We start from the raw sequence: 16726 nt of genomic DNA on the forward strand, positions 1-16726 counted from the left end.
CCATTACTAACGAAAATAGGTGCACCACTAATAGGGCTTTTTTCTAGTAGTGAGTGATGCTGCTGATCAAGTATTTGAGGCCTTGAAGAAACAATTGGTTGAGCCGCTGGTTCTTGCTGCTCCCATTGATAAGGAGCCTTTGTTGTTATATGTGGCTGCCAATAGAAGAGTTGTTAGTGTAGCCATTGTGGTGGAAAGGAAGGAATTAGGCAAGGAGCATCCGGTTCAGCGGCCGGTTTACTACATCAGTGAGGTGCTTATTGAGTCCAAGCAGAGGTATCCACATTGGCAGAAGCTTGTGTATGGGGTGTTCATGGCTAGTCGAAAACTCAAGCAATATTTTTTGGGCCATCCTATCACTGTGGTTAGTTTTGCTCCTTTAGGGGATATTATTCAGAACAGGGAAGCCACATGTCGGGTAGCCAAGTGGGCCATTGAGCTTGGACCTCATGGTTTGAAGTATATGCCTCAAACAACCATTAAGTCTCAAGCACTTGCGGTTTCATAAATGATTGGACAGAGTTGCAGATGCCTGAAGAGAATCTGGATAACACATATTGGACTATTCACTTTGATGGATCTAGGCAATTGGAGGGCTCGGGGGCTGGAGTTGTCTTGACTTCCCCATGAGGTGATAAGTTTTCTTATGTTCTCCGGTTGATGTTCCCTTGTACTAACAACGCAACTGAGTACGAGGCTTTGCTCCATGGTCTTCGGATGACTAAGGAGATGAACTTGAGCCGGGTGAGGTGTTTCGACGACTCAGATCTTGTAGCTCAGCAAGTTTCTAGCACGTGGGACTCCAAGGATCCACTCATGGCGGCTTATCGTCGAGAGGTTGAAGCTGTCGCAGGTCACTTCAAGGGTTATCAAGTTGAACATGTTGATCGCAGGAAAAATGAGGCGGATAACACTTTAAGCTGGTTAGGGTCTCAGCATAAGCCGGTGCCACCTAATACTTTCTTGGATATTCTGCATAACCCTTCTGTCAAATTGCCTACAGAAGAGGATCTTGCTATTCCTGACCCAGAAGCGCAATTGGTGGCGGCTCTCCATGCTATTCCCGACTGGGACGGTTCCATATTTTTCTTATATGACCCGGGGCGAGTTACCTGAGGATGAAACTTTTGCCAGTCAGATTACCCGACGGTCTAAGTCAATGACTATTGTAAATGAAGAGTTGCATCACCGCAGTGTCACAGGGGCGTTTCAACGTTGTGTTTCCCATGAAGAAGGCTGTGAAATTTTACGAGAGATTCATGAAGGAGATTGCGGTCATCATGCCGGTTCTAAGTCTCTCGTAGCCAAGGCTTTCCGTCATGGGTTTTATTGGTTGACGGCTCATACTGATGCTGAGCATCTAGTGGTAAATGTGATGGTTGTCAGAAGTTTTCACGACGAGCTCATGTGCCGGCTCAAGAATTGAGGATGATTCCGATTGCTTGGTCATTTGCAGTCTGGGGGCTTGATATGGTTGGGCCTTTCAAGAGGTCCAAAGATAAAAAGACTCACCTTTTGGTGGCGGCTGACAAGTTTACAAAATGGGTTGAAGCAAAGCCGGTTATCAAGTGTGACGTGGAGACGACGGTTCAATTCATCAAAAAGGTGATTTTCCGTTTTGGCTTTCCCCATAGCATTATAACTAATAATGGCCCTAATTTATCCAAGGGTGTTATGAAAGAATTTTGTCAACGTGAGCATATCCGGCTTGACATATCATCAGTGGCTCACCCCCAGTCTAATGGTTAAGCTGAGAGAGCCAATCAAGAGATCCTGAGAGACATCAAGCCCCGGCTTATGGTTCCTTTGTAGAGGACGCCGGGTTGTTGGGTGGAGGAGTTACCCTCAGTGTTATGGAGTATCAATACTACCCCCAACAGATCTATGGGTTACACGACTTTCTTCATGGTTTACGAAGCAGAGGCGGTTCTCCCTAGTGACATCCGTCACGACTCGCCCCATGTGGCGGCTTATGTTGAAGCTGACAATGAAAAAGCACTTCAGGATGCACTTGACCTGTTAGATAAGGAGCGTGACCTTGCGGCGGCTCGTTCGGCGATTTACCAACAAGATCTGCGCCGTTATCACAGCCGCCGGGTTAAAACAAGAACCTTTCAGGAAGGTGACTTGGTGCTCCGGCTTATCTAGGATCAATTTGATATGCACAAGCTATCCCCATCTTGGGAAGGGCCCTTTGTGGTCAGCAAAAATCTGAACAATGGGTCATATTACCTTATCGATGTTCGAGACCACAAGGACTCACGCACGTCGGAGGAGGAGACCCGCCGGCCATGGAATGTTGCTCATCTTCGGCCTTACTACACATGAGCCACTGGCTCTTATGATGCACATATTATGATAATGTATATATTATGATGAATATAATAAAGCCGACATCCCTGATAATTCAGGGCCTCTATTGTTTCATTCTTGAGAATAATGAGTCTTTATTGTCATGATCACTTGGGAGCTTCCTGCTCATGGAGCATAGCTATGACTACCCTTTTGGTCCGGCTTGTATGCCATGATTATAAAACACTTGGGGGCCTTCCTTCTCATGGAGCATAGCTATGACTACCCTTTTGGTCCGGCTTGTATGCCATGATTATAAAACACTTGGGGGCTTCCTACTCATTGAGTATAGCTATGACTATCCTTGTGGATCCGGCTTATATACCTGGAATAAATTGTTACTTGGGGGCTCTTTGTTCAACGGACAAGAGTTTTTATGACCCTTGTAATAGGCTTGGAAGCCAGGTGTATTCACCTAAAAACCCGGGTTGACCTGCCTTTTTTAAGTATGTCACTCCGCCCAGATTGACTGGAATGACTCGCCATACTTTTGACAAGTCAATCTTATACAGACCCTGAACTTGTCAAAGTTAAAACGATGATTGGTCATGTGAGGACAGGCTTATAAGGTTTGCATGAAGGTTTAACTCAGCGGCTGTGCGGCCCTTTGAAAGCACTTGATTTTTAGGCTTGGCAGCCTATGAAAAGCCTTGTTTTTTTATTTATATTTGAAAAGTTTTTTGAGGTTCATCTCTTGTGACATGTTAATACATGGTTGAAAATCAATGAAGGTTATGATGCCTTATGATGACATTATCCGGTGTTTATTTACCCGGCCTGGCTTTGAACTATAAGTCGCCAGTATATAAAGATCTTATATACCTGGAAGCACTGTGCTCCAAGTTTTGGGATATTACCTCTTGCTGTACATGGCGTTGTAAGCCGACAATATATGATAATTGAGCAAGGTATTATATGCTCAATCTTTTGGGTTGTCACCCTTATTGCGCTGGTATGATAAGCCGATAGTGTGAGCAAATATCACAGGTATTCTATTTTTATTATGATTATATATGGTTATGATTAAACCGACCCTGGTTATGGACTGTTTTAGTCACCAGTGGTATTATATGGGATATTATGACCTGTCCTGCGGTAAACCGCCATGGCACTTGTGATTTCTTTGTATGCAGGAATAAACTCAAATTGATAATATTATAAGCATAAACTCCTGTGTCCTTTATCCCGTTTAACCCCTTTAAGCTAACCTAGTTGCGATGGCTCCATGACTAAGTCCTTTCACTAGGACATCTGCCGTGACAATTCCACGACATCAGTCATGACCAAGCGGTTGTGCCGCTGCTCCCGGGCGGTGGTACCGCCACCGTGCTTAAATTTGACTGGGGCGTGTCTCTGGCGGTTGTACAGGCCAAGTACCGCCCAACAACTGGTCTGGTTCTTGTTTTGATGCGGTACTTGGGCGATAGTGGCTCGGTTGTGCCCCGCACACCGGTACCACCGGTGCCCCAAGCGGTTCTACCGCTTGGGACTTAGCCACCCAAGTGACCAGGGCCAGGTGGTTGCACCGGTGCTATACCGCTCGATCACCACACACAGGGGTGACACCCTACTGTTTCAAAGTGGTGGTTGAGCAGTGGCTGGGCGGTTGTTCCGGTTGTTCTCCACAACCGGTACTATCGCTCGTCTACCCGGTTATACCGCTTGATAGGGTTTCTGCAGCATACCCGTGAGTCCCGGTTGTACCAGGACAAGGAGCGGTTGTACCGCTGCGGGGCTGTTTTCGCAGTAACAGTTGGATTTTAGGGTTTGGTATATAAGGGTGGTTCTTCCACCTACCACATTTACCTCTTGCCTCTCTCACTCCACCATTAATGACACTCAAGCTCTCTTGCCCGATCTCTCTCTAGCCACTCAAACTTGTTGATTTGCTAGGAATTGAAGGAGGATACCTAGATCTACACTTCCACCAAAGGATATTTGCTACCCCCATACTTTCTCATGTGGATTTTGTTACTCTTGGGTGTTTGAACACCCTAGACGGTTGAGGTCACCTCAGAGCCACATTCCGTTGTGGTGAAGCTCCATGGTTTCGTTGGGAGCCTCCAATTCAGTTGTGGAGAGAGCCTCAACCTTGTTTGTAAAGATCCGGTCACCGCCTCCATGGACACCAATAGTGGAATCACGCCATCTCGCATTGTATGAGGGCGTGAGGAGAATACGGTGGCTCTAGTGGATTCTTGGGGAGCATTGTGCCTCCACACCACTCCAACGGAGACGTACTTCCCCTCAAAAGAAAGGAATTTCGGTAACACATCCTCGTCTTCACCGGCTCCATTCTTAGTTATCTTGTACCGTTACTTGTGCAAGCTTATATTGTGTTGCATCTCTTGCTTTCTTGAGTGCTCGTTATTGTTGCATCATATAGGTTGCTCACCTAGTTGCATACCTAGACAACCTACTTTGATGCAAAGTTTAAATTGGTAAAGAAAAGCTAAAAATTGTTAGTTGCCTATTCACCCCCCTCCCTCCCTTTAGTCAACTATATCAATCCTTTCAAACCTGGTATCAAGTAACAACGAAGTACTCCTTTGCAATTGCGATTAAAAGGAGGTCAAAATCTCAATCTTGAAGCTTTGTGATTTCATTATTCAATAGGTGTTGCGGAGTCCGTGCGTGTGATGGTGTGTGGCTATGCTATATTGGTGTTTCTATCAAAAAGTTTTTTAAGGGAAAATACATGGTTGCTGGAGCAGTCAGCAAAGTGGAAGGTGGGTATTTTTTTTGTGAGAACAGGAAGAAGGAGAGAGATTGAATTCAAATAAGTTTTTTTTAGAATGAATTCAAAGAAGTTTTTTTTCTGAGACATCTGAATTCAAAGAAGTAATAACAAGTTAAAATTTGCGGCCGATATAGCGGCTCGGTTGTGCCCCAAGAGCCCAGTACAGCAACGCCGTACGAAACAAAGAGGCCCAAGATTGCAGCCACAAACCACTACGGCCAAACGGCGCCGCCCAAACATGTCTCTCTGCTCCGTCTCCGGCTCTCCGCCAACTGTCCCCGTAGGCGGCGTCTCTCTCCTCCCCGCCTCCCCCTCCCCGCGCCGCCCGCAAAAGCCACACGCCGGTATGCGCCTCCGCCAGCCCCGCAGCATAGCCGAGCCCCGCAAAAATCGTCTGCCTCATCATCGCGCTTCCGCTCCTCGCCGCATGCGAGCCATAATCTCGCCGCCGATCGCGTCACATCGCCCACCCGGGAAGGTATTGGCTTCCTCCTCCTACTCCCCACGGCGCAGCAATTTTTTCTGGGGTGCCCTGGTCGAAGGCGGATCAGCGTGGTTCCCATACTCTGATTTGTAGCCAGCGCGGCTCACACGTTTTGTCCGCGTGTCCGCTGTTTAATTTCGAATTATTTGTGCGGAATCCGTAGTGCCGGGCTGGTGGATGAGCCGATGAACTAGGTTTATTGGCCGTGAACGAATGGGTAGAACCAAATGTTGATGCATGCATTGGGCCTCTTAGTACCGTGGAAATCGCACCGTAACTGTTTGTCTGTTTGACTTACCTGAAGAACCGCACAAGTTCGGTGATGCAGAATTGGGTGACATGACAAAATCGTATAGGTATCGTCTGTCTCTGTGTTACTCTCACATAGTCACATCAAGATGCTGCACATGACATGATGCGATGGTGGCCTCGGCAGTTTGCATAACAGGAGGCAGAAGCTGGAGATGTTGGATTTGTCTTATATGTCTATTAATAACATGATCACAGGTGTCGAGCTGAGCTACAGATACAGAGTCTGGAACACTGGAGCAATCTTAATTAGTATACTCCCTCCATAAACAAATACAAGTATTTGTTTACAGAGGGAGTAATATACATCCAGAAGTCAGCACATAAAAGGTTATAATTATCTAACATAACGGAATGTTTAAAGTAAATCATCACTGCGACCTTAGTTGAGTTTATTAACCCAGCCACATGAGCCTCCACTAGGACGATTCTCATGTAGCCGTGATTTCTCTGGCTTTACTTTTAACGGTCCTTTTGAGGAAAATGTTATTGGCATAAGAAATCTGAATTGGATTCCTAAAAGAAGGAAATCTGAATTGGCATCAACAAGTTGCAAGCAGTTGAAATTCTCCATTTTCTTCTTAATTTTGTGTTCAATCCCTTTATCTGTCTTGTTTTATGTTGTTATTAATGATGATACCCAACTTGCAGTTCTGAAATCTGAACCTGTGATTTGATGAGGACTGTGGTTGCTTCCAGTTGCCTGCCACAGTGCTCACGGTTCAGCTACCATTATTTAACCTACCAGTGATTTCTGTTTGTACTTTGTACCATGATTTCAGAACCAAATGCACTTCCAAGGTTTGACCTTTTGTGCAAAAAAATTCTGAGCCTTTTTTTTTGAAAAGTTGCAAACTGACTGTTGCATTTGCTGTATTTGACCCCCCAAAAGGAGAGGGCTGCTGCACATTTACAGAAATGACTGGTTGATTGTTCATGGAAAATAGGTATTCAGATATTCTTTTTGTATACATTCGTGACCAGATAACCAGTAATATCCATATAAATCAAGTGTGGATCACTTGCTCTGTTCCTGTGATGTGATGCCTATGGTTCCTGGTTACAGAACATATTGTGGAAGTGAACAGTATAAAGTTAATGGTCAAGGATTGTGCCATGAATTTGCCATTTCTTTTCATCTTTGCGCTTCAAGCAATCTGTTCCTAACTTGATTGTTCTTTGCAAATTTCTCTCTTCTGCCCCAAGTGCATCAGACAGGAACCGTGTCCTCGGAGGTTGAGGGGGTGGAAGGCACGCAAAATGATCTTCCCGGCCTCTCCGTGGCCAAAGGATTAAGCAAATCTGCGCAGAACTCAGACGCCAAGAGCTTTCCAGTGAGTATAAATGCACTTTCGCTTCACCGCACTTGCTTTCATATATACTCGTGGCCCCTACTTTATCCAAAGGGTTAAGCACTAATAGGCAGTATTAATTAAGGGGCAACTTTCTCAATAAAACATATTCTCGTAATCGATAGCGATCCATAAGCATTTGCAAACAGAGCAAAACGGCAACGTTAAAACTAAATTTCTATTCAAGGGGGAAATCCTTTTAGTATTTGGCGCGTGACAAGGCAGTGATGCTGACCTGTTAGCTGGAAGTAAGGATAATCTCAAATGAGCACATTTCATGCGCCCCCAAAATATACATTCTTTTTACGCATTTGTAGAACTGCTCAAACCCCCTACTTTGCACTTAGAAAAAGAAGTCTTGTGTACTCCCTCCTCTTATCTCTCTGTCTCTCTGTTTCTCTCTCCTCAATGATCTTTTTGCTGGGAGTACTTGCCGTCGCAGCAGCGAGGCCAGAGGGCGCCCAATGAGAGATGAAGTGCTGTTACAGTTACGGGGCAGTATAGTAGGAGACAGGTCTCCTGACAGAGAAAGCCCCACCACATCCTTCCCCTATCTCCACTCTCCTCTCACCGTCTCTCTCTAGCCTGTGGAATCTGAAAAGAGACACATGCTCGTAGGGCATGTTCAAAAGGACACAATATCTTCTTCGCGGTACAGTGGTAGGTGAAACTCCAAGGGCGATTCGATTTGACAGTGTGGGAGAAGACAGACAGGAGAGGAGGCAACATCCTATCATATAGTATGCTCCTCTTCTTTCTCCAATCTATCTATAGTTTCGCTGTATACTTGAATACATCGTACTTCCTACGTACATGCATAGCTCTCACTGGCCTACTGTTCACTTGTTGCAGAGTAGAGTTCTTCCACTCATTGCCATGCTGCAGCAGGGTGAAGGAGAGAGTTCTTGGGGGATGGCCAGTGATCGTGGTAGAGCTGTACCACTCGGCCAAGCTCTTGGATATGGAATCCAAGGCCATGCTCCTCCCCCTGCCAACTTCCTGTACTGCTCCTCCTTCGCTCTCTAGTCTATCTCTCTCTCTCTCTCTGCTGTTTCTTCAACCGCTAGTGTACTTGCGAAGACAACACACAAGCTAAAGTTGCTCCTTTTTGCATCTACTAGTTTTCAACTCCGGCTCTTGCTTGCTATAAAATATAGGCCTCCTCTCCCCCCCCCCCCCCCCCCCCCCCCCCCCCCCCCCCCCCCCCCCCATCACCTCTTTTTAACCACCTTTATAACCAACTCTGCTGCTATATATATCCAACTCTTGTGCTTATTGGGTTACACCTCTTCCCACGAACCAAATAGTTTCTTAATGCCTAAGGCCTGGATCCTGTGAGTGATTTCCTCTTACCCTCCCTCTTTTTTGGCTCTCATCCTTATCTATCCACCTCTCTAATCTTTCATGTTGCCTTTACATTCTTGAAAAAGCTTCACTAGTTTTTATCTGCTCTGTCATATATTGCATATGCCTATCTATATACCACCGTATCACTGGCTCTAAATTCTGTGCGCCTGCTGCTTTGTGATCCAGGAGGGAGTTGCAACCGGCAGCCGCTGCTTACTTTGGCGAGTTGGAGGAGGCCCTTATCCATGGCACCTGCGCTGCCGGTATCGATCCTGTCATGATCGAAAGTGATGCCCACACCAAGTGTAAGAGACTATAACTGCCTTTCCGATCGATCTCTTCTCCCCCTTTCTCTGAACCTTAACCGCCTGCATGCGAGAAAGGCTTGCCCCCCTCTCCCTTCCCACAGCACACGGCATAGATAGATAGGCACACCACGCCCTGGCTTTTGCCTTGCCAAACACAGCCATGAGCCCTAACCACATGTAATTTGGGCAAGGTGCGGCAACAGCAAAAATGGTGTGATCCCGCGACCCCCCACGCCTCGCCTCTCTCTCTCCTCTCTTTGCCTACATTTTCGCAACCTCTTGTGGGAGAGGGCGATTGACAAGGCCTTTAATTCCGTTTGTATGTATGCAGCAGCGGCAGGATATCTCGCGGCTAGGCCCCCCACGCTGGAGATCTTCCCTTCTTGGCCAATGAGTCATCTACAGCAGCCATACAGTGTAAGCACTGCTTCTCTAGATCATTCGCAGGCTCCTACAGTTCCTTTCTGACCGCAGCAGCGGGGGGGGGGGGGGGGGGGGGGGGGGGGGAAGTTGCTCTTGGTTAATTAACTGCTTGCATGCTAGCTCACTGTCTTCGTCTGCCTGCCGGCCTCCTCTTGTTTCTTGGATTAATTGCTTCACAGGGGAACTCGCAGTCAGTAGGGAGCACTGACTCCAGCTCCGCGCAGAACACAATGTCACAGGCCGAGTTGGTGTCCCCAGTGAGCATGAGGACCGACTCTGGGCAGCAGCAGCAGGACCAGCAGGAGGCGTTGATGGTGACCATTGATGATTACAACTACAGTCAAGGACTTGGGGCTGCACCAGCCACTGCACCAAGCTTTCAGCAACATGCAGGAGCCCAAGATAAGGTACGTAACAGTGTCAACGTTGATATATGCAATACTTTGTCGTCTTCATTATGGTTGTTTACGTTTTTGGACAAGTTCTTCGTTAAGCGTTTCAATGCATCCTCAAGCGGTTTGCTTTCAGAAGCATAAACTTCAGTCTGTGCTTTGAGCTTGAGCATCCTTTCAGTTCTAGATATGCCTTTGAATAGAAAAACCGAGTTCATGGTGGTCGTTGGGTGGGCACTGGGAAATGGCATATTTCTAGAAGCGCTGGAGAGTAGGCAATATCATATGGTCAAGGCTGGTCCAAGACAAAAAAAATAAGTCGCCAAAAAGATGATTGGCGACATCATAGTGATCTTATGTCCCTCCTTTTGATGGATAGAAGCAACATGATAACCACCTGAACTGTTCCTTGGAACATAAAACAACCACAATAGTAGTAGCACATTCTCTTTCAATAGTTCACAAAGATGAACTATTATAGACACTGCTACTGTTTTAAGAGAGAGACGTGCAGGTAAAAAAGCTCCTAGTGAATAGGTTATATTATAGGTGGGCAGCAACACCCTACAGGAATTTTAGCTCCAGGTATCTTACTGTATAACTAGTTAACTACCTAGCATTGCACACTGTTCTAACTTCCAAGTCTACCACTCTGATGCAGAGAAAGCATGGATCCACAAGAAAAGATGGCAAGTTGGTAGATCCCAAGGTGAGATTCATTTGGTTTCAGTTTGTTGCTTGCATGGCCCCGCATTTCATTATTGTGCCATACTCTTCTTACTTGCACATCTATTATTTCTTAGACTGAAAGGCGATTGGCGCAGAACAGAGAAGCTGCGAGGAAGAGCAGGCTGAGAAAAAAGGTGCAAAACAGTTACGATCAGTGAAAAAATCACTGGATGAAAAAAAAACACATTCTCACAAAAACAGTTGCACTTATTTTGCAGGCTTATGTTCAGCAGTTAGAAACAGGCCGGATTAGGCTTCAGCAGATCGAGCAAGAGATTCAGAGAGGGCGCTCACAGGTTCCATTTCTCTAGAACCGCTAACAGTATTCACCACTATCGTTGCCATATGCTGTAACGCTTTTAATATATCGTTTCAGGGTCTGCTCACGGGAGGATGTAGCGCGCCCGGAGAGATGAGTTCCGGTAAGCATCTCATCCCTTGCAGCATTACAATTTACAAGCTTTACAACGTTATCACGTCAGGTTCAACAACTTCTTGATTTGCTATTACAGCCGCTGTGATGTTCGACATGGAGTACGCCCGATGGTTAGACGAAGACAACAAGTACATGGCGGAGATTCAGGGCGCTCTGCAGGCCCAGGTCCTCGACGCGAACCTCGGCACCATTGTCGAAGACTGCATGCGGCACCACGACGAGCTGTTCCACCTGAGGGCCGTGCTCGCCAGGTCCGACGTCTTCCACCTCATGACCGGCATGTGGGCGACGCAGTCCGAGCGGTGCTTCCTCTGGATGGCCGGCTTCCGGCCTTCTGAAATCCTCAAGGTCTAGCGCGAAGTTGTTACAAGAATGCACAGTAGTGCTTTTAATTTATCTGACCTTTGTTTGATGATTAAGGCAATGTTACATGCTGAGTCTTGCCTTTTCTTTTCATCAGATGCTGATACCTCAGCTTGATCCGTCGACGAAGCAGCAGCTGCTGGGGATGTGCAACCTGCAGCAGTCATCAGAGCAGGCCGAGGAGGCGCTCGAGCAGGGGCTAAAGCAGCTGCACCAGTCACTGGCCGACGCGGTGGGCGCTGGCCCTCTCAATGACGGTGCAGATGTTGCCAACTATACCGGTCTCATGGCTCTAGCTCTTGACAGGCTCGACAACCTTGAGAGCTTTTATCGTCAGGTCAGTATTTTTCTCTTCGTTGCAGTTCATGCACTCTGCCGTTAAAATCCCATGTTCTTGCATGATTAACCATTTGCTGAACTTACAAAGAGAAATACATTCCTTTGATTTTCTGAACAATAATTCAACAGAGCAAACTAAAATAGTTGGAACTGAAAACTGAATATGGGAAGTATATTTACCATTAAGCTGAATCACTTAATTTATTATTGTTGAAATTCTGGTCCTACAGAATGTTGTCTAACTTTTCGGATAAATAAAAGGTACTCCCTCTGTTCCAGAATAGATGACTCAACTTTGTACTAAAGTTAATACAAAGTTGAGTCATCTATTTTGGAACGGAGGGAGTACTAATGATATATAAGATGTGGTTGTGCACCATGGTCAACTTTGTTTGAGCAACTGGCTAGATCATGCAGATAAACATCATTAGCACTTTTCAGATTGCATAATTAGTCTCTTATAAACTAGTATATTGACTGATGTTTGTGGACCAATATTTTGAGCAATTGGTTGAGTCTTGGACAAGGTTCTTTATTTATTATTACATATAAACCGAATGTCTTAAGAGACATAAACACCTATCACTTTCTTCATAAAGCCCAAGTAGGAATATCAGAATATGACGTTCACCTTCTTGCCTTGTATAAATTATTCCGTGTGTCCTACTCCCATTTCTGGCCACGTCTGTGCATCCACTCCGGCCCGACCTATCTTTGCTGGTTGTTCAACAGATGCACAAATATATATAGAACAGTTTGGATCATGCATGCCATATATGTTTGTTGCACTTGTAAAATCGCAAGGGTTCAGTCCATGAGTTGTAATAGAGAAAGAGACACAACAACCTAAACTTGAGCACTTAGAGATGAAGCAGAGGAGCCTTGAATTAAAGTAGGATCATGCTGCTCCACGAGATAGTAGAAAAATAAGTGGCGTTGTCGTTCTGTAGGTTCTCTTCTCCCCCCGTATCTGAATAAAAGGAGATCGAGACATCCAATTGCTCCACTTGAGATATCTAGGCCGGGGTTTGTGGATAAACTTTACTTTGGTGGAGTAGATATTTGGAGCAGTTTAGACATCCAAAGGCTTTAAAAAGAAACACGAAACTACCTTTATATATTCTTATTATAATCTGCGTTAAGATCCTACTACATAGCATAGATTGTAGATCACGGAGAGAAATGGCATCACACACCCTAGAGTTGTAGAATATGCAACCGGCAGGAAGCTTCCAACTAGCCCATGTCTCAAGCAGGAACATTGGCTTTGCATCATCTTTCATTGTCATCTGATGCTGCCGCCACCAATCATTGCATTCTGAAGTGTATTATCATGTAGATAGTGCAACAAACGTTAGATTTCCTGTCAGCTCGGTTGCCAGTTAACCCGTTTCACTGGCCTAATATCTCAACATGGCATTGCAAGTGAAGGCCGACAATCTGAGACAGCAGACCCTGCATCACATGCGGCGGATCCTCACCACCAGGCAGACGGCCCGGTGCTTCGTCTCCCTCGGAGAGTACCATCGCCGCCTCCGCGCCCTCAGCTCCATCTGGGCTTCACGCCCTCGCGAGTAAGACAAACACGACGATCTCGCTCAGCAACAGCATAATACTCAGAATCACATCTCACCCTCGGCGTACACTCTCTCAATTGCAGGAACTTCATGATGCCAGAGAATGTCAGCTCTACAGCAACAGAGTTCCAGTCCGTTCACCAGCAGCCTCAGCAAAACCAGTTCTCCGGCCTCTGAAGCATCGCACAAATTCCGCCAACAAAAAACGCGAGGAGGCTGCAGCATTGTTCCATCGTCGTCGTTAAGATATTGGGAAAGGGGAATATCATATCACTAGCTAGGGAAAAGGAGCAGAAAGTAGGCCGGCCAAGGGCAAGAAACTAACTGGCCTGGCTCATCGCCTGTGATGTTCCTATGGCTCTTGAACTGCACCAAGGGAGGGGTTAGCACCTTTGCAGGAAATTTGGTGCAAAGCGTAGAGGGGGATTAGGAAAAGGCAAGGGCCGGTGTGAGGGACGTGGACGTGGGTTAAGTTTGTATGATTATCAGTAGAGTAGGCCATTCCATTTGAGAAATGGGCGGAGGAATAAACAAGTAATCTGATCCGATCATTTGCCAAAACGACACGGTCAGATAAACCAGCCGTTACCTAATTTGTCCCCTCACTAAAATAAACCATTACCTGATTTACGATGTTGCAACTTTTTCTTCCCGATATTGCAACTTGCGTTGAGGCCAGGACAAAATTATCCGGGGATTATGGTTATGCCTGAAAAATGAGCTGCTCCTTTTCTGTAAAGGTGCTAGAAAACATTGCTCAATAAGAACCCTTGGCCGTGCATGCCAGCTCTGTGCTGTGTCTCAGTGTCTGTATCAAGTGCAGCTACTGTTTGCACGCTCGTTCGGCCCACCTGATGGATGTAGCTAGGCGTGCTGCACCCGACCCGACGGATGGTAACCACCCACAAGGGCAGAACAAAGCTTAGGGGCTTACTCCCGGCATGGTCTTGATCCAGGGGGGCGCTCGATGTGAACCTGCGGGGAAAGGCGCGGCATGCTGAAACTCGCGTCAAGTTCAGATCCGGAGAACAAACCCCGCTAAAAAGACACAGAAAAGCCTTTTTCAGATCAGAATTTTTTCCCCTCCTGCACCCGGACTCCACAAAGGTGAGAACTCATGGGCTTGCCTTGCTGGCCGAGTCTAATCTAACTACCTAAACGGCCTGAATTGCCTAAAAAAATACCCTAAACGGCCTTAACAGTCACCAACCCGAGAAGAGAGAACCTACCAAAAATAGTGACAGCTCCTTCTTTATTCTTCAGAAACGCCCGCAATTTCATTCATACTCGCAAACATTACAGGTACTATTTAAAAAAACTTGAGTATTTAATAAAATAAATTGAACATTTTTTGAATTCCAATAATTCATTTATTTGAACATTTATTAAAAAAATGAGCATTTTTTGAGATTTTAACTATTTTTGGAATAGCGAACATTTTTTAAAGCAACAATTTTTTAAAATAATTGTGAAATGTTTCATAAATGTGAATATTTTTAAAAGTACTGATTTTTTTAAGTTCTAGATTTCTATTTTTTTATGAAAAACATGAACATTTAATTTTTTAATTAAAACTAAAAACTACTTCCTCCGTACCTAAATATTTGTCTTTTTAGATATTTTAAATGGACTATCATATACGGATGTATATAGACATATTTTAGAATGTAGATTCACCCATTTTGCTCTATATGTAGTCACTTGTTGAAATCTCTAAAAAGTCAAATATTTAGGAACGGAGGGGGTAGAAAACAAGAAAAACAAAAAAGCCAAAAGAGATAAAAAAAAGATGGAATTTGCGATAACTGATAAAAGACCATACAGTAACCTAAATGGCCGAAACCGAAAAAGACCATACCGTAACCTCTAGAAGGTTCGCCAAACCACAGTTAGGTAAATGAGCCGGCAGTCGGGCGAATGTGAACTCCCCCCTTGGCAGTCGCGGCGTCATGGACACCGTCATCGTCAATCCTCAAGTGATCTCCTATCGCGAGGTGAGGGAGAGTCATGATGCCTTTGAGCAACTTGAGGCGAGCGCATGGATGGGGCCTATATGTCTGGGCTCAGAGCGAAGCACATGGAGCACGTCGCTGAGGAACTTGCATGGTACGAGGCCTACCCGTCTCCTCTAACTCCGGCGGCTCTGGCGACGATGAGGTGGATTGGGACAAGCTAGCGGAGGAATTTGATTAGTTTAGCATGCTATCTAGTTTCAATTTTTTTTAAGAAAAAGAAGGATGACTCCGGTCTCTGCATCTGAGCGATGCATATGGTCATTTTATTAATTATTCTCACAAGACCTTACAAGTAATACCACAGTAAGACTGAAACCGCCGTCTAAGCAACAAACTGTCGCTACACCTATCCAGTTGATGAAGGGGCGTAGATAGCCTGGGCCTAATACCAAACAGACATTGCAGCCAAACTTAACATCTAAGACCTGAGGACCCATCCAGGACGCCTGCCGGGCATGGGTCTCGCCGGTCCTGCGTGCTCTCAGAGGCCGCCGGCGCCAACTGTCACCGCTCCATCTTCAGAACTGTACCGATGCATCAACCTTGCTCGGTCTAGCTATCGTCGACGCCACCACGGCGCCCAACGGCACCTCCTCCCTGCGCGCAAACAGCTGTGCACGTCGCGGTCGCCACTGATACACCTCAGCACCATGCTGCCAAGTACCACCAGCCGACACAGCTTGAAGTCTTTGAAAGATCTGTCGTGCGTAGCACCTGCCGACCAGGCATGACAAAGCGTAGCACCTGTCGGTCAGGCATGACTTAACATCTCCACCGAAGCTCCGTGCAAGACGAAGCCGCTCCACCTCCTGCCTGTGACTTCTAGCGCTGCTTCACAAATGATGCTCCCAAGAGATAAACGACACCGCAGTGCCGCCATCTCCGATCTGGAACACCAGATCCTAGAGTTTCCCCTAGAGCAGCACGAGTAGGTCAACAGTAGTTACACGACGATGCCTCCATCAAGGTAACGGTGTAGAACGCCGCCATCGCCTGCGAACGGCTCGGTTTTCACCGGCAACCATGTCTCCCCAACTCACAGCCGGGACTAGATGATGGATCTCGAGATCCGATCAGCAAGCCTCTGGCCGGCCATCTCTGACGAAGAAGATGACCACCACCATTGGCCAGTGAGATGACGCGAGATGAAGTAGGGCGCTGCCAGCGTGCGTCTTGGCCAGCACCACCGGCGCTCGGCCCGTCCCGGACCACGCCTCATGGCCGAGGGCAACTGCAAGCGCTGCCACGACGAGGACGCAGACCAGAAGCCCAAATCCGGCCCACCCGCGCGCCGCCACGTGGCCACCACCAAGCGTCGTTCAGGGGCAGCCCCGCCGCCGTGAGGGACGCCGCCCCACGGGCAGCAGGCGCCAGCCACCGGCGGAATAGCGCCGCGCTCCACCGGCCGCCGTGAGATCTGCGTGAGAACGACGAGGATGCCCTGCCGCCACCTTCCCTGGGGACCACGCGGGCTTCGCCGGTGTCCCCTCCGGCGGCAAAGCGGGGGAGGAGCGGGAAGGGGCGGCTGGCGGCGCATTTAGGGTTTCCCCCGTGCGCCAG

The 16726-nt window shown here is 46.9% G+C and overlaps 1 protein-coding gene across 10 annotated transcripts; it reads left to right on the forward strand.

Annotated features, from left to right (window-relative positions):
• The first annotated feature begins 5315 nt into the window (after positions 1-5315).
• Positions 5316-13792, forward strand: LOC125519996 (transcription factor TGAL5-like). 10 transcript variants are annotated; one of them, XM_048684802.1, is made up of 15 exons: positions 5432-5570; positions 7092-7219; positions 7856-7977; positions 8090-8238; positions 8771-8889; positions 9224-9309; positions 9495-9722; positions 10369-10416; positions 10511-10570; positions 10655-10732; positions 10813-10858; positions 10949-11220; positions 11333-11572; positions 13006-13148; positions 13235-13792. In XM_048684802.1, exons 4-15 carry the CDS (start codon positions 8114-8116, stop codon positions 13326-13328), a joined length of 1539 nt encoding a protein of 512 aa, XP_048540759.1. In that variant the 5' UTR covers positions 5432-5570; positions 7092-7219; positions 7856-7977; positions 8090-8113; the 3' UTR covers positions 13329-13792. The 10 variants fall into 10 exon arrangements, with proteins under 10 accessions (XP_048540737.1, XP_048540743.1, XP_048540759.1 ...); XM_048684780.1 differs by lacking the exon at positions 7856-7977 and having other exon boundaries at positions 5316-5570; positions 7100-7219; XM_048684786.1 differs by lacking the exon at positions 7856-7977 and having other exon boundaries at positions 5316-5570; positions 7100-7219; positions 9227-9309.
• Positions 13793-16726: the final 2934 nt, after the last annotated feature.

The sequence above is a fragment of the Triticum urartu genome, chromosome 1 (assembly GCF_003073215.2).
Source record: "Triticum urartu cultivar G1812 chromosome 1, Tu2.1, whole genome shotgun sequence".
NCBI classification, from domain to species: Eukaryota; Viridiplantae; Streptophyta; class Magnoliopsida; order Poales; family Poaceae; genus Triticum; species Triticum urartu.

Excerpts from the sequence above, each read along its gene's own strand:
- LOC125519996 (XM_048684780.1), top strand. The coding sequence starts at position 5,331 with ATGTCTCTCTGCTCCGTCTCCGGCTCTCCGCCAACTGTCCCCGTAGGC. Across the intron at positions 5,571-7,099 it reads CACATCGCCCACCCGGGAAG|ACAGGAACCGTGTCCTCGGA; the intron begins GTATTGGCTTCC and ends CAAGTGCATCAG. Across the intron at positions 7,220-8,089 it reads CAGACGCCAAGAGCTTTCCA|AGTAGAGTTCTTCCACTCAT; the intron begins GTGAGTATAAAT and ends CACTTGTTGCAG.